Genomic DNA, 24,875 nt, shown 5'->3' on the forward strand with positions numbered 1-24,875 from the left:
TTTAGGGTTTTTATTTTTTGATCCTTTAGGTCGACCTCGTTTTCTTTTCACCACAGGGCCGTCGGTGTTCTCTTCTGTTGGCTTCTGTTGTTTATCAGAACAAAACAACATGCAACATATGAGTAGTATTAGACCACGTTCAGTCATATGATACACAACACTAACCGTAGTTTGGTACATACCTCGACTACCACTTTCTTTGGTCTTCCTCGTTTACGTTTAACAGGAGTTTCCGTGTCTTCACACTGGTTCCTCTCCATCACGTTGTTGGGGGATTTCATATCGTCCGCATCGCTCATCTTCCCCACCTCCCCGCTGATTACCATTCGTAGTTTTAGATAGGACGCACTCTCTGGGCTTTGATCCCAATCCAGTTATTTAGTTAGCCAGCTCAGTGGGCCAACTTTCTCAAATCCTGACAAATCCAACTTCCCGGTGATTTAGCCAGTCTTTTAACAGTACACCTCCAGGATGAGTAATAGTTTAGGAATTCTTGAGTTCTTACTGAGGGCCTTAGCGTGGGTGTTTAGATTCCTTTTATGATTCTTCGTACCCTGCAATCATTCGCATTGGAAATTTACTGACTTCAAATTTCTGTCGTGTTGTTGTCTAGCACAAATCAATGCTACCTCGTTCTCGCGAACAATACTACATACATACTTGAATGTTATTGGTCAGAGAATGAGCTCTTGTCAACAGGAACGCGCCTCATTTGCTCAAACAAGCAAAATACCCACCCTCCCCATTCTTTGAACGTACCGCTAATTGGCAGCTTGTTTAAAACCGGATATAAAGAGGAATGAAGGATATCTTTGCTGAATTGAGCAAGTTCCAGCAAAAAAAGCAAGAGAGAGCGATTTTTTTGACTAAATAATTATGCAAATTCTTTGACTGTTCGAGTTTGAAAGCCTCATATTTAAGTCCAATGCAGATGCGAGTGAGTTGATAATACTTCAGTAGGCATGTAACGAAGGTCAAAGTTGTGAAGAATATGTCAGGCAGTATCTTTATGCAGTCACTAGTTTTGTTCCTAAGGATAACATTAGAGTAATGATTGGACTCAACTAGTTGGTTAAGACACTAGTTGAGCACATAACAAACAGCCAGTGTTATGCAAGTCACCCTGGCTTTGTGTTCTTTTACCAGACATCAATCTCTACAACATTCCACTTAATCTATGTACCTATCAACCGACACAGGAAAAACAATTTATCCAAAAACAAACATAAAAAAGCTATCTATTCAATAATATCCTGAGCCATATCGAAATTACAGGGTAATAAGGGATAATAAAAGAGTATAAAATAGAAATATAGCCCAGAGAAAAGAACGATCAAGAAGAACAAAATACGACCGGAAGTAGATTGTTCAAGAACATTTCCTGTGTCACTTGTGATGACTGTATCGCTACTCTATACTAGATACATTGTACCTAATTGAAGACATTTCTATACTATAACTCATTATTCCTTTATTACTTCACTCACACTTTCCAACACTTGTTGTCTCAAGTTTTCTTTGTTAGAGTTATTTTTCGTACAAAAAATTGGTGTTACTTTACAATGTTGGCGGTTGGCCAGGTCTAGGTCACACTTGCCTACCGACTGCCTACCGACTGTCCACCGACTGGCTTGCGAGTTCTGCCAGATCATCTAGAGAATCAATACGCATTTATTCATCAGGGAAGGAAGTACCAGTGACTAAGCCGTTCTATCAACTATTGCTCGGGCAATTATCTTAATTGAGGACCTAAATAAAAAGTAAGGAAGTCAATCAAATAACTTTATTGCTAAATTTATCTAGCCTTCCTGTCACGTTGTTTCTTCCTGCCATCTGCCGAAAACTTTCCTGAACTTTTTCACCCGTATTTCTCGCTTCTACCAAAGAAAAGAAAAAACAAAAAGCAATAAAAGAGAGTGGAAAATTAAAGAAACAAGGACAAATATTGACTGTAGAGGGCGTTAGTAATTTTGCCTACTCAATGCGTGACGTGCCGTCAGTAAAAATCATATCGTATCCCCCTCACTGGGTCCACACGTTAACCACTGTTTACTTAGCTTCGATGTAGGCTGAAAAATTATTCAATTTCGAAATGAAAATTCAAACTTTCATTCTATATCGTAATCTGTCAAATTTAACAGATGGCCCGGCAATCGGCAATTCAGTAGAAATTTAATGCCTGAAAGAAGTCATTTTTGTTACTTAAAATAAATTTGTATCTTGCATTATTTAAGAGAAAATAACAAAGTTGAGTTGTAAAAAAATCGTAGCGCAATACAATATCAAAATGAATGTCTGTATGGAGTTATTTCTAATTTGTGACTATAGAAGAAGAAAATTGTTTGAATTTTGAGTTTTTCGATGTAAAAATAAATCTTAAATCTACAAGGACATATTTTCAAATGTTTGAAACTCTTCAAAATCGCCGGTTTTATCGCATCGTAGAGCGAGTCCTTACTCGTTCTCACCACCCCCTCCCCCTCCCCTCATGAACAAATGACTTTCCAGTAGTAATGATATTATTAAAGGGAAAGCCCCGTTGATTAAGGGAAGTTGGATGACTAAATTGTGAAGAATTTTAGCCATAAAATAACTTCTAATGAGTAGCCCCACCCCTCCCCCCTTGAAAACAAATGACTTTCCAATATGAATGGTTTTATTGAAGGGAAAGCCCCGTTGATTAAGGGAAGTTGGATGACTGAATTAAAAAGAAGTTCAGACCATCAAATAACTTCTCATTAGATTTATGTTACGACCTTTATTAGTTTTCGATAAAATATTTATAAATTTTATCAAAAAAGAGGAAGAGGAATTGATAAATGGTTTACTCGCTAAAACAGGCTTGAACAAACGTTTTAAGACAAGGAAAAAGATGAAACAGTAGTGACAATAAACTAAGGAAGACGTAGAGGCGTGGGTGGAACCCGTTCGCTAAAGGCAACGCGAAAGCACCTGTACTAGACTCTCGTTATTATACAACAAGTACTGCATGTCTTTGAAGATGTTAAACTTGCAGCCAGGTTTAATGTTTAAACTGTGTCTCTAGTTATTTTAATTCAGATATTTTTTCACGCGGGGAGTGTAAATTAACGGCAGTCTTTATCGGTTACGTATCTTCATCGTTACGCTAGATGTACTGACAAACGTCTCAACAAGACTTATTCTGATTATTGAGAGCAACTACTTATTATTACTACATACGACATACGACATACGAGTACAACTACGAGTATTATTATTGAGAGCAACTACTTATTATTACTACATACGACATACGAGTACATACGACATACGAGTATTATTATTGAGAGCAACTACCCTTTATCACTACAACATGGTCTTCAATTAAGGAAGTAACAGTGTTTACATCGAGGGAAAGTAGAAAGTGATGGTAATAACCTAGGACATTTCTCTACTAGCTTCGAGGAAGTGAATACCATTAGTGACTTCCCACTCGTTTTAGTTCTCTACCAAAATTCTCAAGGTGATGTGTCACGTACGCAGTAACCAGTACTATACCGGCGGCTAAACCAATCAGTTAAGACATCCTACTACACTGAAGTCAGCGAGGATGTGATGTTATTTGCATAATAGCGGGCAATAAAACTGTTAAATAACACGATAATTGGGGGGTCGTCTTTACTGTACGATGGAAAATGTAATGGTAAAAACGTAAGAACTGAATAACTGCGAGAGTAAGAACCATAAATGAGAAGTGAAAACATCTAAGAAACCAGGCAAGAGGAAATTAGAATAAACTATCACCAACTTGTTGCAAACAAGCCGAACTGGTAAGCTATAATGAAAACACCTGAGGACGCTATTCAAGCAAATGGTAATATTATGTGGAAGTTAATGAATAATACCCCGTGATGAATGCTGGCACTGCAAACACACTGCCAACAGACTGCAACTGTTCAGTAACTAAGTCGAAGTAATTTGTAAAGATGAAGTCTGTAGCCCAGTTGGAGGAGAAATCTCAAAAGGTAAAAATGTTGTAGTGATAGAAACCGACTAACAGCAGAGAGATATAGTTTGCATTGTTCTATGTGGCTAAACCTGTCAAATCATACACCTATTTCGAAAAACGTTGTCGAATGGATATCTGATTTCAGAAATCCGAAACCGATTAGAATTGTGGGGGACTGAGTGTTTTCTCGTTAAAAATTGAATATACACTTACCCAGATAGTTTGCCAGCGCAGGTCATCGTTCAAAGTTGATATATCAAGATATTAACTATTGGCGAACTACTTATTAAAACCACAAAACAATTTACAGCTTACAACCCACAATTCCTTTCGGTCTCAGATTTCAGATCTCCGACCGACGTTTTTTGAAAAAGGTGTATGTAGAAAAACATCAAGATGTCAACGTAATCTAAGAACTACAAACAGTACTACACAACAGTACTTTATCAAGGTCTTTCTTCATTAGAGTTGCAATACTAAGCCGTGAGCATGACCTAATTGGTTGGCCTACGCTCTTTCATTCATCATGTAGAAGTACTACAGGAGATCGTTCTGTTCTAGTCCTACTTTTCACGACCTAAGTTGAATTACGGAAGAATAAGTCACCAAAATCAATTTATAAATATGACTTAGTAATATAGTTTTATATACACCTACTTGCAAGAACGTTGACATACAAGAATAGAACATTAGTAATTTAGTGAGAAAGGAATACATTAAAAGACAAAAGAAAAAGTTCAGCTTCAGTGATCTTCTTTTGTTTTTTAATATAATTCCTATCCCACTAAATCACTAATGTTCTATTTTCGTATGACAACGTTCTTGCAAGTAGGTGTATTTTATTATATTATACATTATATTTATTTATATTTGTAACATTAGATATGTCTTTTTTTATCTTTTGAATTCAGTAATAAATACTGTACTATTATATTATTAGACTATTAATTATTGCCTATTATCTATTCCTACAAAGTAGGACCTTGTGGAAATACGTAAAGGAAAGTGAACTACCGCAGACCGAGAAATCGCAGGCTCGTAAATAAGGCTCGCTAGACATGCCCGAGAACGATATTGACATTCTGATTTCAACGGTCACCTTATTATCATTGTTATCAAGCGCTCATTAGCAATGCTATTTTTTCCATTTTGTGACCTGGAAATCCATAATTTCAGGAGGAAAAGTGACAACCCAGTTTTGCAAATTTACTCGATTCTGATTGGCTAACATTTCTTCTCAAAACAGCTGGTTGGAATTAACACAGCCCCAAAATGCATTGATATGTCAACTCGACCTAGTCTTAATCTCAACCTCGGAAAGGTTAATTGGTCTGTCCCAGTCGGTCTGTTAGTCTGTTGGTCTATAAGACTATAAACTTTTGGGGCCGAGTAGGACGCGTGCTGCATCATGGGACTGTCTTAGGGACTACGTTTGTCTTTTTCGTTTTTCAATCCAGTCACATTTTTGTTGCTTCGCGTATCAACGAGTTCAAAATGGCGTCCCCTAAACAGCCCTATCATTCAACCCGTCCTAATCGTTACCAATTTTTCGCGCAACTACTTCGCAACCGCGGCCATGTTGGTGCCATTTAACAAAAGATTTCTCATTAGCATCCATTGTTAACGGCACCACAATGGCCGCCATGTCTTTGTCTTTTGACTCTCTTGAGAATGCTTGCAACCAACCAATGATATAGTATAAAACTATAACGTGGAAAAAAATTACTAAATAAATTACCAACTATGACTAACGCGGAAAATAACTTAATTCCGCCAAATGATAAAACGAGGTGGTATAAGAAAGTCGGAAAGTCAGTTAGTACGAGTAACTATTGTGGAATAGCATTAAAAACATACTGTGATTTTCGGCTTGACACTAATATTATGGATAAAAGACTGTTTTACCTTTCTTGGTGTCTTTCTTGTTCGCCGGTTTATGAATGAATGAAAGGTCAAAGGTGTCACCTGGTGTTATTTAGACATGGTAAAGCCTACGTGATTGATTCAAGTATTCACTGCTAATAATCCTTACATTTGTGCAGCCTTGCACGGTTAATAACGGGAATTTAATAATTTGCAGGTACTGACCAATAGGGACGTGGGCTCTGGGTACGAGATTGAAAATAAACTACTTGGAAGTTGACGTAACACCACTAAATGTATTTTGTCACGATTTAGTCACATACATGTATTAGGCCACGCTTCAGTCACGGGTTCCCGGTTGCCTTTCGATATGTTATGATTGCTTTCAGCGAGGGAAAATTTCATCAGTTCTAGAAGGATCTAGAAACAGCCCCAACGGTGGGGTGAAAATCCCCGCTTCTTTTCTCTACGCCGGAATCTTAAAAAGCCGAAAAAGGAAAACAAAACGCTTAGGATCTTTTAAATCTGTTGTATTTTCTTAAGCTGCTTGCAGTTCTATGCCTAATCAATTATCTATGTCTCTCTCTTCGTTATTTTTACATAGAACTAGTAGTTTCTACTAAGAGTTTTTCGACAACTAGAGTTATGGTAATTAAAAGTTGCTGTTCTAAACCTGTTTTTGTTTTGCAACACCTGGTGTTCAACTAGCACTGAATGAGTGGTTATTTAATATGATTCTGACTAATATTAGAGTGCATCCAATGAAAAGTGTCACACTTGAGGAGTTCATAGATAGGGCGGATCCTCCGTATCGGATTTGATCATTTGAAACAAGTAAATACTACAACGCTTCCGATACTAATTATCAGATTATCATCTACGTAACATTGAATTATACTCAACTGAAGTTAAATATGTTTATTACCCAGTAGTGGGGATTTTACGGCAGAAAACAAGCACGCACTTAGTAAAAGAACGAAACAAACAAATACGTGCAAAAAAACACTCCGTCGTCAGTTAAATATGAATGCTTGGGAAAACACTCCGTCGTCAGTTACAAATACTAATGCGTGGGAAAACATTCTTTGTCATCGGTTAAGCAGCCACGTGACTTGACCTAGAATGTTATATATGTCGCAAAAGAGAAAGTTACTTGATGGCAGTAAAACGAGGCATTTAAGGAGAGATTTCCTGGCAAGGCTTGTAAAGCAAGGTATTAGCTTGTTATTCTAGCGAAATCTATCGCGACACCAACTGCCGAGCAATAGTAAGTGTTTTTTGTATACGCATAATAGAAAGTTATAAGCGACCATATCGAAGCTTACGGCAATAAGTGGCCACAGTAGGGGAGTCTGACATTCAATCACCTCACTAGGCTAAAATGGAATGTAGAGTACATACCTCTGTGAACGCACCGCCTGCTGTTAACAGCTCGAGTTTCACTCTGAGAGAGAGAGAGAGAGAAAGAGAAAGAAAGAGAAAGTATAAGTCGTGTGCTCCGTTGCATACAGCAATGCAATCAGCAATGTCAGAGTGTTGCTTTCCATTTGAAATGGTAACAAAAGATTGCATACGAGTGGAAAGTCCCCGCACTTTGACCGCGGATGCCCTACTCGAAAGCCAAGCTGTTAGCGTCTCTTCCTTAACAACAATAAACATGCTGATGTTTTCATGTTCTTCTTAACGGGAAGGCTGGGTTTTTTTACGCGTCATGCTGGTTGTTAAACGTCTTTCTCGCCAAACTGTCTGTGCTAATAAAAACAGTGATGAGGTTCGGAGAGGTAAACTGGTCTCTTAAGTTTGCTATTCAATATTGCGCACGTTTCGTGTATGGAAAAGGGCAGTTGTTGTTTTAGGCTTCAGTTAGTATACGTGAATGGATACACAGACAGGAAAGGGAAGGAAGGAGACGGAGGAAAGGGGAGGGAAGAGAAAGAGACTTATCGAAGTGGAATACCATCACAACTTTTCCCGAGTGTTCTGTGTGCACACTTTATATCAGTGAGTAAACAGAGACAGGCAGAGACGGGTACTGATAGCGTGATAGAATAGGTCGTATAATATTCACGGAAAATAGCAGATTAATTCGTGTAAGTGGGAATGTACCGTTGTTTTTCATCGTACATTTTTAGTGCTAGCGGAAATCATTTGAGACTTGCATTATATGTATCACATTCCCGGCCCACTCGGTATATTCAAATCTTCTTTACAGGATGCGAAACCCTTTACTGTAATAAACATGCATGAAAGTAACTGCGTTTGTGCCAACATCAAAAAGAGCAGTATCACATTGAGCACATTCTTTGTGGATCACGTGACATACTGTAACCACGTGACATATCATAAACTTTGGTACGTGCCATAACTGACATCTTGTTCATACGCCATGCAAAAACGATGCCACTTCGTATTTGAAACTATAGGTTTTCTTGTTTGAAGTGCAGAAAAGGCTAAACAGTATAGGATTCTACGTTAGATATTCAGCGACTAAACTAATTATGAACAAAAAGATGAAAAAACTAGATTATTTGATGTCATATAGCCATGGATATTTAGAAAAAATAAGTCTGAGATTGTGGCTGTAAATTTACAAAATGGTAACTTGGTGTTCGAACATTGACGGTGTTGTTAGGGCGCACAATAGTTCAGAGGAAGCTAACGAGACGCCGATGGCCCTTTAACAAGTCTTTATTAAAATGCGTTTGCGAAACAGTTATGAGGACTTTCGTTTTGAAAAGACCAACAAGCTAGAATTCTAAGAAAACACTAGTTATTAAAGACAGGTTTATTTGAAGTACTAATTGGAAAGACGTTGAGTAAAATAGCTGACAAGACGTGGAGAATATATTGACGAAATGCTGGATGTAAAAATCCCGCCAAAAACACGCATGCAGCAGCCGTCGGACGAGTGTTCTTTAAAATGCATGTACTAACCAGCACACAAAAAATGTTATCAAATTACCAAATAAATGAATTTTTGGAAATCTTGCTTATTTATTTTCTATAGAGCTCATGAACGAACGAAAAAATGTTTTAACATTGGAGAATCGATAGAAATGTAGCTGGGTGATGCGTTAGAATGACGAAGAAGAGAAATCGAGTTGAGCCAGGTAAAGTGGACTGATGACTGAGGCTAAGGCACAACCTAGAAAGCGTTCGCTACTTCTAATTATTCACTCCATGTACTTATATATAGATAAACAAGCTTGGATATTCTATTGACGAAGAAAAATGATATGAAAATTGATGCAAATGATGAAAGCAAGAGTGACTTTTCTCGATGTTGAGAGGATAACGTCTCTTGATCTAAGCAAACCAGTCATTTCTACTTCTTGTTCTATGTCCTTGGGAAGGACTGACCTTCAAATATGTTTCGATAATAAATGATACACTTTTGACACGGCATTTACATTGGGGGAAAAACTGTACACTGTTACTTGTTGTCCACTGAAATCCTGGTTTGTGACTTGAACGATTTTCACTGAGAACACTGACAAGGATAATGGCGCCTTGGTATATCTCGTTGCAGATTTAAAGCAATGTAACATTTATTACTTATTTCTTCAGCGGTTACTTGATCATAGATAGAATACATTGATTTATATAAAAGATATTCCAGCCAAGTGATTGTAAAAATAAACAATAAATGAGTAAAAACACTTACCTTATTATCTTGGCGAAGACTGATGTGCTGAGCTTTTGCTAAAAGACTCAATGACGACTGAAGAAATAGACTTTCGATTTCCACCCTATTTATCATATTTGTAGTCTGACTATCACGCCCTCACTTCACTGGTCAGGCATTATCACGTGACAGAATCGCGGCCTGAAAAGGTAAAAAGAGCAGCCCGGCTCAGTTGAGGTACGGACAGTGAGTCAGTATGTCTATGAACATGCTGCTAGCATTAAGCAATGAACCGTTTTACACTATAGAACTAGCAGCATGCATCATAACCTGTTTATCAACTGATTGATCAGGAACAAACCAAACTAAAACACAGCCCTCTATCGATAAAACAACTGATTCTAATATTACCTAGCTGAGAACATATAAAGTATAGTCAACTGCAAACATGGTCATGCAGTAACAAACGAATCGATGCACCAGATTGATCAGGCGTAAACCAAGCCCTAAGACACTGTCCTCGATAAAACAACTGATTCTTATACTGAGAACATTTGAAGTATTTAAACAGCAAACATGTTCAGTAACAAACGAATCGATGCACTAGATTGATCAGGCATAAACCAAGCCCTAAGACACTGTCCTCGATAAAGCAACTGATTCTTATACTGAGAACATTTGAAGTATGTGAACAGCAAACATGCTCAGTAACAAACGAATCGATGCACCAGATTGATCAGGCATAAACCAAGCCCTAAGACACTGTCCTCGATAAAACAACTGATTCTTATACTAAGAACATTTGAAGTATGTGAACATACTCAGTAACGAACGCGGCAATCGATGCACCAGATTAATGAGGCATAAACCAAGCTAAAACGCAATACCAATAACATGACTGTGAACTGTTAAAGCATGTCTCAAGCTCAGTGAGTAAGTGAATTGCAACGGCAATATAGAAAACCCCAAGAAACACTAGTATCTCGCACACATAATTATGCTCATTTGATCCTGTCGAACATGACACTGTCCTCCCTTCATGATCTATAACTATGTATTTGAATATGTAATAACTACAACACCGATAGCATGTTACACACTAGCCAGTAAGCCATGACTTGTTCGATTCTAAACTTGCCAGAATTGTCCTCCTAATATCTACTATCTGTGCAGTGACCACTGAACATCAATAACCTGTTATTAGATTAAGACTATAACTGCAGTTTACGATACTAGTTTTCTAAGAGGAAAAAGCTGAACCTTAAACGAAGGCAGATTATAAAATAACCGAGTTCTAACACGCGCTCTGATTGGTCAAAACACCGGCATTTTAGAGTACCTAAAATCCCGAAAAATATTAACCAAAGATTGAACATCTAGGCAGTCGATATGATAAAAACTGATTAAGCCCTTATTTTGGAATAAAATGCTCGCGTTAATTCTTTTCTCGCGCGCTCTGAATTTGCGCTTAGTATAGTTTGCCGGCACGAAAAAGTATCGTTAATTTGTGGCCGTGCTCGCAATCTTAATATCAAAGTATAAAACAGTTTTTGGTTTTAAATACTCTGATCACTAAACACTTGGGATGCTAAGAGAATACTTGAGAAGCTTCTTCATTTTCTTTAGCTTTAGTTTTCTCCGCTTCTCTCATGTTCCCTCAGCATCCGGCGTGTTTAGGCCAGAGTATCGAAAACAGAAAACTGTCTTACATTTCTATTCCTAAATCACAAATCGCCGAATAACTTTCCTGATTCAAAGGCAGGAATAGTGAGGTAAATGTTACGACAAAATCCTGCACTTTTTTCAGCTCAATCAAACATTTATTCGACATATTTGATTCTTCACTCTTCTAAAAGTAGAAAATCGTTTTCACTTGTACTGAAAAATAGTTTGTGTGAAGTTTTATCCAGGTCAAGTTAAGTTAAGAAGTTAATTCTACGGCCATCGATTCTTTCCTGTTTTTACCTCAGAACTTTGCAACTCTCTTCCCTCATCAATTATAGAACTCTTCAGTGCGATACTGTCCCCTTTTAAATCAAATCTTAAAACCTTCCCGTTTAAATCTGCTTTTTCTTGTCAATTAGAAAGTAGCTTCAATATTCTACTTTTATCGTTTACTTTTCACATCGCCTAGAGCAGATCTGCATGGATGGGCGCTTAATAAATCCATTTATTTAGAGAGTTTTAGATTTACGTTCACGGCAAACGTGAAACGTCAGTTGAACAGTAAAAAATTATTTTAAATTACTGAAAAAGAATCGCAAAAAAGTCCAAGTAGTAGAAAAACAAAAGAGTATTTGCGCTTGGTGAGAAGGTTTGTAAAAGGTAAAGTAAAATACAGGAAAACGATGAAAACGTGGTCACGTTTGCCGTTTGCGGGGAGGAAACAAAGTCAATCTAAAACTCTCTATTATTATAGTTCTTGAGGTTGTCTTTATCCAGAAATCTTCCTTGTCTTACAAGGGTATCAATTATAGCAGCCAGTGGCTAACAAACCTGAGGCCCTTGTTCCATGATCGAATTGGAATTTAGCAGTTGATTTTTACGGAGGGAAGAAAACCGGAGAACCCGGAAAAAAACCCTCGAAGCACAGGCTTCGCAGCTAAAAAACGAATATTCACAGTTCCGACGACGCGTACGAGAACGAGAACGAGTTTTTAACTTTTAAAGATTGGCACCTTCATTTCGTAGTCGTGATCGTGTACGTAGATTTTTTTTTCGAACTTTTTTTAATTTTTAATTTCACAATTTTATAACATACAAATGACTGTACAATAATAATAATCTAAAGCTAAACAAATAAATAAATAATAATCAAACTAAATAGGTGTAATTAACGAAATCGTAACTATCGTGTACGTACATTGAAACTTTAGATAGTTGCAACAAATTTGAAATCCTCTACGATTCAGTGTTAACCACGCGCTCAGAACCAATTTTAAAACTCGCACTCATTCTCTTACTCGAAGTCGGGTCTGAAGGTCTCTAACGTACACGTCACTGCGCGCGGTGACTTATCCACCAATATAGACTTATAATACCTCGGTCACAGAAGTCTTTGAAGGATAACTAAAAGTCAGTTAAAAACATCTGCGCATTAAATTCAAGTTTATCAAAATTATTTATTTCAAAATGACCATGTCGAGTAGAGTCCCTGTGGTCCCTGTGGTGAGATGGAGTATCTTTCGCATCAACCGCTAGATCATGAAACATTTTGAACCCTAACCCTAAGGACAAGTCAAAGAATTGATCGGGCTTAACATCTACTCGTACATACATACATACACTTTATTGTATCTCCCAAAATGGGCTTTTCACCTACAACATGCTAAATATAAATACTAAATAAATATATATTAATAGATAATATAATCGTATAAATACTAAAAATATTAATAAATATAAATATCAAATGTAATCCTAAAAATTAGAAACAAATATAAAGTATTGTAATCCAATTTAAAATATAATGATGATGGCTGATTTGAGCATAACGTTTATATAATCTTCTTAAAATTCCTTACGTTATCTATGGTAATGATAAAAAGGTAAATTATACACCGTGAAAAGATGAAAAAACTTACTGACGTTTCGGACGCTAGTCCTTCGTCGGAGTAAAACTTCAGTAAGTTTTTTCATCTTTTCACGGTGTATTATTTACTTTTTTATCATTATTGTTTCATTAGAAACACCGACGCAGCTCGCACTAGTTTTTAGCTAGTTATATCTTCTTGTTATCTATGGTACTTGTTTCAAAACTTAGTTCGTTCGGAAGCTTGCATCCGCGATACGCAAAACATCTCTGACCTGTCGCCAGACGACATTGAGGAATTTGTAAAAAAATTATTGGAAGCATTCCTAGTATTTCTACTATATTTTTAATACTCGTAAAGATACTCTATTAAAATCGAATAGGATCACTGTCAAGAGAATATATTATAAAGATAATGCCTAGACCTTTGCGACTTTGATCCTGGTCAACAGACTAATTTCCCTAAGTGTTGCACTTCTTCGCGCAACATGTCCTCGAGTACCTGGCGGTAGAGATCCGCTATTAACCTGATGCATTCAAGCTTAACACAGTTAAGGCTAAAGTGAAAAATATTCAATAAATCTAGAAACACTTTAACACAAGCTGACCAAAGAGGAGAAAATACCAAGCAAGCAGATTTCCTTTCTCCGCTTTTGACTAATTGTGAACTAATTATCTAATCTATAGCGACATTCAGTGACATTCATTCCTTGACGTGAATCTTCATTGCCACTTGTAACATATATTACTCTGTTTGAGATTAACCGATTTTCGTCTCCGACAGAATCGTATTCGGAGTAGGAAGCAGCTTATGAAGAAGTGAAAACCAGAAAACGCAGTCGAAATAGGAGTGGAGAGCGTGTCACAAGCAGAATATGGACGATCGGAAGATTTTTTAAACTTTTTTTTTTAAACCCATTACTTGAAGCCATAAGCATTACGTACCTTTGTGTAAAATCATCATAAAAATTGTTCACTTTTAGAGCAGACGACGGGTTTTCATGTATCCACTGTCTTATTTTGGTAGGGTGGGAGAGGTCTATCTCAAGCCATATCGATCTGTAGAACAAAGAAAAACATCAATTTGAAATTGTAAAATCTACCCTAGACATATAGCACTATCCTATAGTCTTCTCCACTGTTGGTAACCCAATGCCATGGTCCTACCACTCCCTCCTATTATGGAACCCCTATGGTATGGTCTCCCTCTTCCCCCTGATGGTACCCAAATGCAATGGTTCTTCCACTCCCTCCTGTTATGGAACCCCTATGGTATGGTCCCTCTTCTCTCCTGATGGTACCCCAATGCTATGGTCCTATCACTCTCTCCTGTTTTGAACCCCTATGGTATGGTCCCCCTCTTCTCCCCTGATGATACCACAATGCCATGGTCCTATCACTCTCTCCTGTTATGGAACCCCTATGGTATGGTCCCCCTCTTCTCCTTTGATGGTACCCCAATGCCATGGTCCTATCACTCTCTCTTGCTATGGAACCCCTATGGCATGGTCTCCCTCTTCTCCCCTGATGGTACCACATCAGGAGGCAGCATGGTCGAGTGGTCATAGCGTCAGTCTCGCAATCCAGTGGTGCCGGGTTCGAGTCCCGCTGTGGCCACTAGCTGAGACTGTATTTGTCCTGGTCACTGATTAGTTCAGATTCAGTTTCTCGACCATGCTTGTAAATAGCCAACTGGTTTGCCTCCTTGCCAGTTGGGATCTTTAACACAATTTCTGTTTCTTTGATCATTCATTTCAGTTTATTAATTGTAGGAGGGCCATAATGGAAACTACTGGGTTACCAGTAATGTATGTCACCCTCGTTAAATAAAGTCAATATTATTTTATTTTATTTACCACAATGCCATGGTCCTATCACTCTCTCCTGTTATGAACCCCTATGGTATGGTCCCCCTCTTCTTCCCTGATGGTACCACAATGCCATGGTCCTATCACTCTCTCTTGTTATGGAACTCCTATGGTATGGTCCCCCTCTTCTCCTTTGATGGTACCCCAATGCCATGGTCCTATCACTCTCTCTTGCTATGGAACCCCTATGGCATGGTCTCCCTCTTCTCCCCTGATGGTACCCCTATGCCATGGTCCTATCACTCTCTCCTGTTATGGAACCCCTATGGTATGGTCCCCAATTTTTTTCCCCTGATGATACCACAATGCCATGGTCCTATCACTCTGTCCTGTTATGGACCCCTATGGTATGGTCCCCCTGTTCTCCCCTGATGGTACCCCAATGCCATGGTCCTATCACTCTGTCCTGTTATGGAACCCCTATGGTATGGTCCCCCTCTTCTCCCTCTGATGGTGCCCCAATGTCATGGTCCTATCACTCTCTCCTGTTATGGAACCCCTATGGTATGGTCCCCCTCTTCTCCCTCTGATGGTGCCCCAATGCCATGGTCCTACCACTCCCTCCTGTTAAGTAACCCCTATGGTATGGTCCTTTTTTTCCTCTGATGGTGCCCCAATGCCATGGTCCTACCACTCCCTCCTGTTATGGAACCCCTATGGTATAGTCCCCCTCTTCTCCTCTGATGGTACCCCAATGCAATGGTCCTATCACTCTCTTGTTATGGAACCCCTATGGTATGGTCCTTATTCTCCCCTGATGGTACCCCTATGCCATGGTCCTACCACTCATTCCTGTTATGGAACCCCTATGGTATGGTCCCCTTCTTCTCCTCTGCTTGTACCCCAATGCAATGGTCCTATCACTCTCTCTTGTTATGGAACCCCTATGGTATAGTCCTTATTCTCCCCTGATGGTACCCAAATGCCATGGTCCTATCACTCTCTCCTGTTATGGACCCCTATGGTATGGTCCCCCTCTTCTCCCCCTGATGGTACCCAAATGCCATTGTCCTATCACTCTCTCTTGTTATGGAACCCCTATGGTATGGTCCCCCTCTTCTCCCCTGATGGTACCCAAATGCCATGGTCCTACCACTCTCTCCTGTTATGCAACCCCTATGGTATGGTCCCCCTGTTCTCCCCTGATGGTACCCCAATGCAATGGTTCTACCACTCCCTCCTGTTATGGAACCCCTATGGTATGGTCCTTTTTTTCCTCTGATGGTGCCCCAATACCATGGTCCTACCACTCCCTCCTGTTATGGAACCCCTATGGTATGGTCCCCCTCTTCTCCTCTGATGGTACCCCAATGCAATGGTCCTATCACTCTCTCTTGTTATGGAACCCCTATGGTATGGTCCTTATTCTCCCCTGATGGTACCCCTATGCCATGGTCCTACCACTCATTCCTGTTATGGAACCCCTATGGTATGGTCCCCTTCTTCTCCCTCTGATGGTGCCCCAATGCCATGGTCCTACCACTCCCTCCTGTTAAGTAACCCCTATGGTATGGTCCTTTTTTTCCTCTGATGGTGCCCCAATGCCATGGTCCTACCACTCCCTCCTGTTATGGAACCCCTATGGTATAGTCCCCCTCTTCTCCTCTGATGGTGCCCCAATGCCATGGTCCTACCACTCCCTCCTGTTAAGTAACCCCTATGGTATGGTCCTTTTTTTCCTCTGATGGTGCCCCAATGCCATGGTCCTACCACTCCCTCCTGTTATGGAACCCCTATGGTATAGTCCCCCTCTTCTCCTCTGATGGTACCCCAATGCAATGGTCCTATCACTCTCTCTTGTTATGGAACTCCTATGGTATAGTCCTTATTCTCCCCTGATGGTACCCCTATGCCATGGTCCTACCTCTCCCTCCTGTTATGGAACCCCTATGGTATGGTCCCCCTCTTCTCCTCTGATGGTACCCCAATGCAATGGTCCTTTCACTCTCTCTTGTTATGGAACCTCTATGGTATGATCCTTATTCTCCCGATGGTACCCCTATGCCATGGTCCTACCACTCCCTCCTGTTATAAAACCTATATTTCTGGTTGGCATAGTAATGGCATTAGCTCATGTCACAGACTAGTACTATAGTCCTTACTCTTTTTCCTTGTGGTATCCCTGTGTTATGGTGACATATAACACCCAACTTACCCATTTGGCTTCAGTAGTTGAGGTGCAGCACGAAAAATATCCTTTATAACATCCATCCCATCCTCTCCTCCACACAATGCTTTCCTATCCTCATAGCTTATTCAAACAGAAACAAAACAAGTTTTGTGGTAGCAAAAAATAGAGTATAAAAAATGGTGGCTTATGCAATATATTAACTCTTACGGCCATAACAAAAGGTAAAGGTCAGTGTTAGAAAATGCCTGACCGATGGTCTTCCTAACTGAGCTAACCGCCTTTGTAATTTCATCTGCAAATGGTTAGACCTTAAGGTGGCTCGCATGATCACATTAATGGTGACACCATCCCTAATTAACTAGAAATGTTTGAAGAGGAGCACGAGTTTATCAGTTGAATTATTGTCAAGTGTCATCCTCTATAACAAAGTTTATTTATTTTGCCTTCCAGACACTATGTATGACATACCTAGTGTTATAACTTGTTAGCTTATAGAACCTGTCAACTCAGTTCTTTTACGCTGCCTACATAATTGAAGATTTTGTACCTTTTAACTTCTGGCTCTAGATGATTCATGTCTTGAGTTGGTATATATGGAGGATTGGAAATGATGGCATCAAACTGTTCATTACAGGTAAAATTCCCTGTGAAGATTTGTATGAGATAGAGCAAATAAGTGGACCTGTTTTCTGAGGTACATCTGCAACTATGTACCAATGTTCTCAACATAGCAACTGAAGACAAATTAGAAAAGAGTATAAATGTGCATACCAATGTCTGCTTTAGTTACGGTAATCCGATCCAGTAAATTATTCCTACAGATAAATGAATATAATATGACTCATTAGTTATGGTAGATATTTGGGATGCTCATATAATAACCAGTTAGTTAAGTACACGTTTTTACAAATATTGTACATCAAATTTTAATCCAATCAAAGTAAATCATTTCTAGTTTTTATTAAAATAAAATTGATTTTGATAAAAGTCTTTTCAGAACCTTGCATAAATGGTAGAGCAGTTTGTAAAGTGGCAACATTCTTAGATCCACCTGTCGAAAACATTCTCCTTACTTAGGTCATTTATTTTAATTAAGACTTTGTTGTTTTTCTTGTATATACTTATTTCAATAAAGCTAGTCACCTGAAGCTAGTACCACGGGTAGTAGAAATAAGGAAATCTTTTCCATACTCTATAAATCACTGGTCCGTCCCATTCTGGAATATGCATGCCCAGTTTGGGCACCACACCTAGTAAAGGATATCCATGCAATTGAATCTATACAACGAAGAGCGTCACGCATCGCACTTGGTCAAAAACGACAAGAGATGGCATATGAAGACAGATGTAAGATACTCAAATGGAACTCTTTGCAACTTAGAAGGGAATTCCTCTCTCTAGTTGAGTGCTATAAGATTGTACACAAGATGAACGGTCTAGATTTCAGTGACTATTTTGAACTTTGTAAAAGTACGAAAACGAGAGCTAATCACCAATTTAAAATACAGACCAAATCTGCTAGAATAAATTGTTACAAATATTCTTTTTTTGTGCGAATAATCAAATCTTGGAATGATCTTCCTAATAACGTAGTAAATCATACAGATGAACCCAACGTAAATAAATTTAAAACAAGACTTAAGAAACACATGAACATTTTTTGAAGTTAGTATTGTACATATATATATATATATATATTATTAGTTCTTAAAATTATTTAATTTTAAATTAGGGGACTTATATAGGGCTAACCTCATTGTCTTCCTTTTCAAAATATGTAATCTGCATTTTTAGAATAAAGTATTATTATTATAAAAGCAACCAAGCTGAGACCCCCAAGTATTATGGGTGATTGGATACCTTTTACAGGTTTCTCTCGCTTGATAGCTATTAATAGATGCAATATCTTTTACCAGTTACAGTTTGACCTCTGGTAAGCATCCTCAAGCTGCAGTTTGTATTAAAAGCTTTACTTACTATATATGAAATTTTTTGGGACTATAACTTTATAGATATGAGTATATAAGTATGTTATTACTATAAGACAGTAATACAGTAATAAAAGAGGAACTTTGACAAACCTTTTCCCATTAAGTTTTGTCAACTTGACTGCTTCTGGATTGACATCAATAGCCACACAGGATGTCTAACAAAATCAACAATAATTATTGCTATCTATATAATAATGAAGTATAATTGTTACCTCTTAACACTGTTCTATTATGAGTGAGATGGTGAATTGCAAGCAAATATGTTCAAAAATGTCAAGGTTCTCTCATTTCTTCATTTTTTCTTATTGGGAGTTAATCCAGGCTAGCAAAGTCTAGCTAAAACAACTGGCCTAGATACCAAGGACTGCATAGTGCTCATCCTTGCCAGTGGGGGGCAAAGATTCTAAAACAACTTAGAGTAGCATATTCCAAACTAAAGGTGGAGGATTTGGACCTTCATCTCTTGTGAACATCTATGCAGTTCCTCTCTACCTAATGTCCAATTGAATTGTTTATCAGAAATAAAAAAGGTCTATGTAATCACATACCTCTTGATTCTCTGAGAGAAGAGAAAGACAGATTGCACCACTACCACAGCCAACCTCCAGAAATCTGAATGAACCAGGATGATTGATGGTAGAAAGCTGATGATAAGACCCCACTAAATCCACTAAATCCTAGAACAAATGTGCATATTCCAACAACTCAGGAAACAAACAGAATAAAAGAACAAATACTGACACTTGACATGTTGGCTTAACAACAGCAAACAAAGAGTGCAATCAGAGTCAAATTTATTAAGGATCATCATAAGAGTACTAACCACAAATAATCATGTTGCTTCAAAACCAGAAGTAGACACACAAACAAAACGTATGAAATATAAGAGAAATTCTAAGGCTTTGCATGAGCATGGAACATTGTAACTTATTACTCAAAAACAGATTGTTAGAGAAAGTTTATGCAGTGCAATTAGTTTTTATAGTTGTAATGATTAAAAGAGGAATATTACAAAGTTCCAGGAAGTTGATTTGGAGTAATGTCAGAAATGATCCCTCCCCCAACGTCTAACAAATAAAAAGTCCCTTGGGAACATTATCATGACGCAAACTGACTTCTAGGAAGTTTTACCTCAGTTTCAGGTCTTGGAATAAAAACAGGTGGTTTCATCAATAACGTCAGGTCACGAAAATCCCAGTCCCCAATGATGTATTGAACTGGTTTCCTTTGTTACATTGAATCAGATGTGATGCAAGTTAGTTGAAACACATGTAATATACATTTTTTTTTTTTGCATGTTAACATCAATGTTGCAGAGTATCCTGTTTCACTACTTTACAGCAAACAGAATACTAGTGATATATCTAGCTGTAAGTGCATAACATGAAAATTGAATCACATTGACTAAACCTGCTATTAGCAAAGTGACAATGTTCTGGGGAGTGGGGAACTACCTAGGGCCGATGTGACCAATAGCAAGGTTTATCTAATACTCAAGTTAAGTTGACCTTCCTTCAGAAGAAACCCAAGTTCAACCAAACCCATTTTAAATAGATTTCAATACAGATGACTCTAATAATGTTCAAGATATTAATTAATAATGGGACTCTTAAGTCCTCTAATTTGTGCTTCCCCACTTTCCTGTATCATTCCCTTGAGTATTATTTCCTTGTGTAACTGTGATACTTAAATAGCTATATGAATATGGATACAACTCATGAATATGGATACCATTCAAATAAAAAAAAAAATTCTCAAGAGAATGTCATGTGGTCTAAAATGAAAAGCATTATGCCAAAACAAAGTAAGTTTATTGCCAATAGTCAAGGTGACCTTGGTCAAAAATGTTACTATTGATAGTAATAAGTGGTTAATTCTGACCACACTAGGCTGTTTTATCCAATCACAGTGCTTCAATGACATAGTTCTGATAAGGTTTTTGTTTAAGCCATGCTAATCTCCTCTAAATAACATGACAGGCTGTTATTTTCTGCTGGCGTCAATCTCTAATTCATCATGAAGGCTGTGCTGTATCGTTGCTACGGTTGCTACAATGCTATTTTAAATGCTTAAGCTCAATATAAATAGTTTTTTAAATATATAACCATACTTGGATTTGATTCAAATTAGTTTCATACAAAAATCATTTCTAGTCGTCAATAAAAAATTCCCTTGTCTTGTTAATTAGTATTAGAGTAAGTACTGATGCTAGTATAGGGGATATTTTATATTGTATTTATAGCACTAATGCCGGCGGGAGGGGAGGGGAGGGAAGAAGAGGGATGACACGTGACTATAAGGTACGTGACTTTACCTTTTAAGCCTTCGTGTACACATTTCATTTATTTCTACTTGTTTCTCTAATGTCAGTTCACTATCTTGGCCCAACACTTTTTCTATAATATACTTCACCGACAGATCTGCCTCAGGTACACCAGCTTTTTCAAGTTTGTCCATCCATCTTGTGCGAATCTCGTGCAAAGCATCATTGTTTAGTGTTCTTGCTCCAGATATCAGTCTCTTGATACTCAAACTCCCAAGTATTTGTACTTGTCCAAGCATATGATGGTTTACCATCGTATAAGCTATCATTGCTGCCTTGGAAATCATTTTAAACCCAAAATATCAAACAAACACAAGAAAAAATTTCATGAGATCAAGTCAAGCAGCGCGCCATGGGCACCAGTACTACTCAGTTAGATGTGGCCTGAGAGGATTGAGTACTAGCAGGCTTCAAAATACACAGGAAAAAAAAGAACTGGAGTGTGTCTGACTGGGAAAAAAAACACCCTTGATTTGATACGAAAACCATCACATTCAATCCTATACATGCATGGTATTTGTAATATGGAATATCAATGAAAGAATACAGCAAAGAATTGTTATAATCTCAGCTACTGGTTGTGGACTGCATGCAACATATAAAGGATACGATGCATTCCCGATTGGATTTCAGCTTGCTAGTTGTGCATTCTTTAATCCTTATTATAATAACCAAAGGTAAGTGGTTTTTTTTCCTCTTTAAACGTTATTTAAACTTATGTTGAACAGTTTTCAACATTGAAATTTCTGGTTTTGATGCTGCTTTATTGGAGTTCCTGGGGGGTATTTTGCTGCACCTAATATTAATAGAGAGAGAATAAGAGAAAAATATCATATTCTCTCTATTTCATTACACACACCGAACGCATAATTTATTACTACTATAATATTAATATACAATTTGTTAATTAAGCTTATTACTTGTTCACAAGTTAGGGTACTCTATGAATAATAGCATGTTCTTGAAACATGGTTAAATTGTGTCAGGTGTCTTGTTGAATTTCTTGAGGTATTAAAAACCTACAAATTATCATTAATAATTTATTTAGAATAATGGTTGAATAGAAATTACTTAGAGTAAGTGTTTTAATATGACTGCGAATGATTGCATGAAGAACGTATGGTCACTGGCACAGTATGCAACTGGTGACATTCATTGCTTACTCATTCACTTGGAGAACAGCAGCTTGTGGCACATACAACATGCACTTGTACCATACTGTCAGTGTTTCATTTACTATGATTCCCAGTCACACGCAACCATCTAGACCTTCATCACAAAAAAAAATTGAGTTTAGGTGGACGTCAATCAAAAAGGTTTTCTATTGGTTTCTTCACCAGGACTAGCATGAATACTCACGTGAACATGTGCAAACATACAAAAACCGTTGTCCTTATCTCATGTTTCTTGTCGCTGTGAATTTCTCACTCTGGATACATTTTCTTGAAAATGTCACAGGATTCCGGCTCTGAATCTCAAATGCTTGACTGCAAAGCTATCGCTATATGACTATAGATTTGAGTTTCTTCAAGATCAGATAAGTCAATACCAATAGCTTTGCAGTCAAGCGTTTGAAATTCAGAGTCAGAATCCTCAGACATGTTTAAGAAACCATTTTAATTGACGTCCACCAAAATCCAATTTTTTGTTCGTAATTTAGGTCTCAGTTGGTTGCGTGTGACTGGAAATTGCAGCAATTATAATAATAATGTGTTCAGAATCATCAAATCGTTCACGTTATTATGGTAAATAAATATGGTAATTGATCTGAGTAGAATGCAATTTGGTTTGAAATCAAGCGAGTGATTACAAAATTGCACGACTGTGTAGCAGGAGTTTAATTTCAGACCAAAAATTTTGCATGACAAGAAGTTCAATTACCAGCTAAATAATTTATCCTTTTTAAAATCTCCTGTAATAATAAAGAATGAAATACCATGGAATATTCACAGCAATGCTTGACCTTAGTGATATTCCCCTTATCTGTGACTAGCAAAAAATGCCTCACTTGCCAATGGGCTGTTAGCTGTTTGGTAAGTTTTTAATATTTTATTAATAAGCTGTAGTACTAACAGTTATCTCTCAGCTAGTAACTTCTCAGTTCTACTAGCCCAAGGGCCATTATTGCATAGTATATTAACAGTCAACATTCTAGACTGTAAGTGGTCAACCTTTCCACTCCAGTCTCAGTAAAGATGATTTTTTAGAATACAGAGTAGTTTTGGGATTCCTGGAGCCAACAGGCATCACCCTGCACGCGGACCCACTACTTGGTTCCAACTTCTCACGCCCACAGGGATTCTAATACTACTCAATATTCTAAAAACTTGTATTATTTACTGAATCTGAAGGGAAAGGGACTGCTGGCAGTTTATAAAAAATTACATAACATTACTTTATGCTGATGAACATCTTGATACATTATTGTATTCATTAACATATGGCAGTTATTTTGTATTTATGTAATATATACAGTATTCGTGGCCTTGTTGTATATCGGATACAACATGGACACGAATACTGTAGATTACATGTCAAATGTCTAGATTAGTTCCTTTGTGTTTCACTAACATTTTCAAAATTAAAGTGAATCTGGCCAAGAAAATCCAACTTAAAGTTTATGCAAATGAACACAATTTTGTATCAGATTTACAACACTCTTCACAGTCGTGATTTCTGTTGTGTTTTCCTTATGAATTATTAATGCATTTGACAAGTACATATATATTAGGGCCGCTCTTAACAGAGATATTGTCAGTGGTAGTATCCTATAATATAGTCCATATTACCTGCTAACATTTTATAGTGTAACATTTTATCTGCTAACTTTGTAGCGTAACATCATTTTAATGAAAAATTCCCTAACTTTTTTTCTTATTGGAATGATATATTGCACATAAATCTTTGTTATTGCTGTAGATATATAGTTGTAAACTTGTAAAATAATGGTCCTTGATATATTTCATTTTCATATATTTCATTTTCATTTGTACACCTTGAATTTTTGCTGGGATACCTGTGGTATACCAGCTATAAAATGCCTTTGTTTTTTTGTTTTTGTTTTTCTCTGTGACAAAATGGCAAAGTTGCGCAATAGTACCCATACATGGATTTAAATGACGTAAACTATTACCCAGAAGACCTTTGCGGGTTTCTGCTATAGGTTTACCGTCTATGTGCTGACTAATTAGCATCTGCCTTGCTGTTAATCAATGTCAATATTGCGAAGTGATTAGGAGGGGACGGAGCTAGATTATCACGTGACACAATTTAAGTCTACGCATGCTCTATTTTGCTGACTGCTGTTATTCAAGACTGAGTCGGATTAGAAATTCTAATTTCTTTGAAAAAAAGAAAAGGTGACAAGGATTTCCAAGAATTATTAATAAAATGGCCCATAGCTTATTTTTACGAACTACACATGCTTTGGTTCAACTACTGAAAGCAGTATTCTCTGTAACCGAAGATCAGTGCTAAGGAAGGAAAACAGCGCTTCAAAAACAAGCCAAGGATAAAGAATTATGCCTTCTTGATCTAAACAAACCAAGCGTAATTCATTCTACTTTCGTACT

General features: G+C 37.7%; 2 protein-coding genes across 3 annotated transcripts in view; one reads left to right on the plus strand and one right to left on the minus strand.

Annotated features, from left to right (window-relative positions):
* Positions 1-21,657, minus strand: LOC116297771 (MTRF1L release factor glutamine methyltransferase). Of its 2 annotated transcripts, XM_031706071.2 has the most exons (12): positions 21,295-21,657; positions 20,112-20,205; positions 19,529-19,657; positions 19,071-19,135; positions 17,761-17,804; positions 17,537-17,633; positions 17,014-17,109; positions 13,936-14,049; positions 9,498-9,659; positions 7,235-7,277; positions 183-554; positions 1-84 (listed from the first exon to the last, which is right to left on the minus strand). In XM_031706071.2, the coding sequence occupies exons 1-9, from the start codon at positions 21,588-21,590 to the stop codon at positions 9,623-9,625; spliced, it is 972 nt and encodes a 323-aa protein (XP_031561931.2). In that variant the 5' UTR covers positions 21,591-21,657; the 3' UTR covers positions 1-84; positions 183-554; positions 7,235-7,277; positions 9,498-9,622. The 2 variants fall into 2 exon arrangements, with proteins under 2 accessions (XP_031561931.2, XP_031561923.2); XM_031706063.2 differs by lacking the exon at positions 7,235-7,277.
* Positions 21,649-24,875, plus strand: part of LOC116297787 (uncharacterized) — a 6,741-nt gene continuing 3,514 nt past the window's right edge. The window contains exon 1 of the mRNA XM_031706083.2: positions 21,649-21,980. Within this exon, the coding sequence (XP_031561943.2) occupies positions 21,893-21,980 (88 nt within the window). The 5' untranslated portion in view covers positions 21,649-21,892. The remainder of the gene's footprint in view (positions 21,981-24,875) is intronic.

Source organism: Actinia tenebrosa, unplaced genomic scaffold, assembly GCF_029948245.1.
Source record: "Actinia tenebrosa isolate PJP-AT-01 unplaced genomic scaffold, QUT_ActTen_1.0 PGA_scaffold1__47_contigs__length_23844297, whole genome shotgun sequence".
NCBI classification, from domain to species: domain Eukaryota; kingdom Metazoa; phylum Cnidaria; class Anthozoa; order Actiniaria; family Actiniidae; genus Actinia; species Actinia tenebrosa.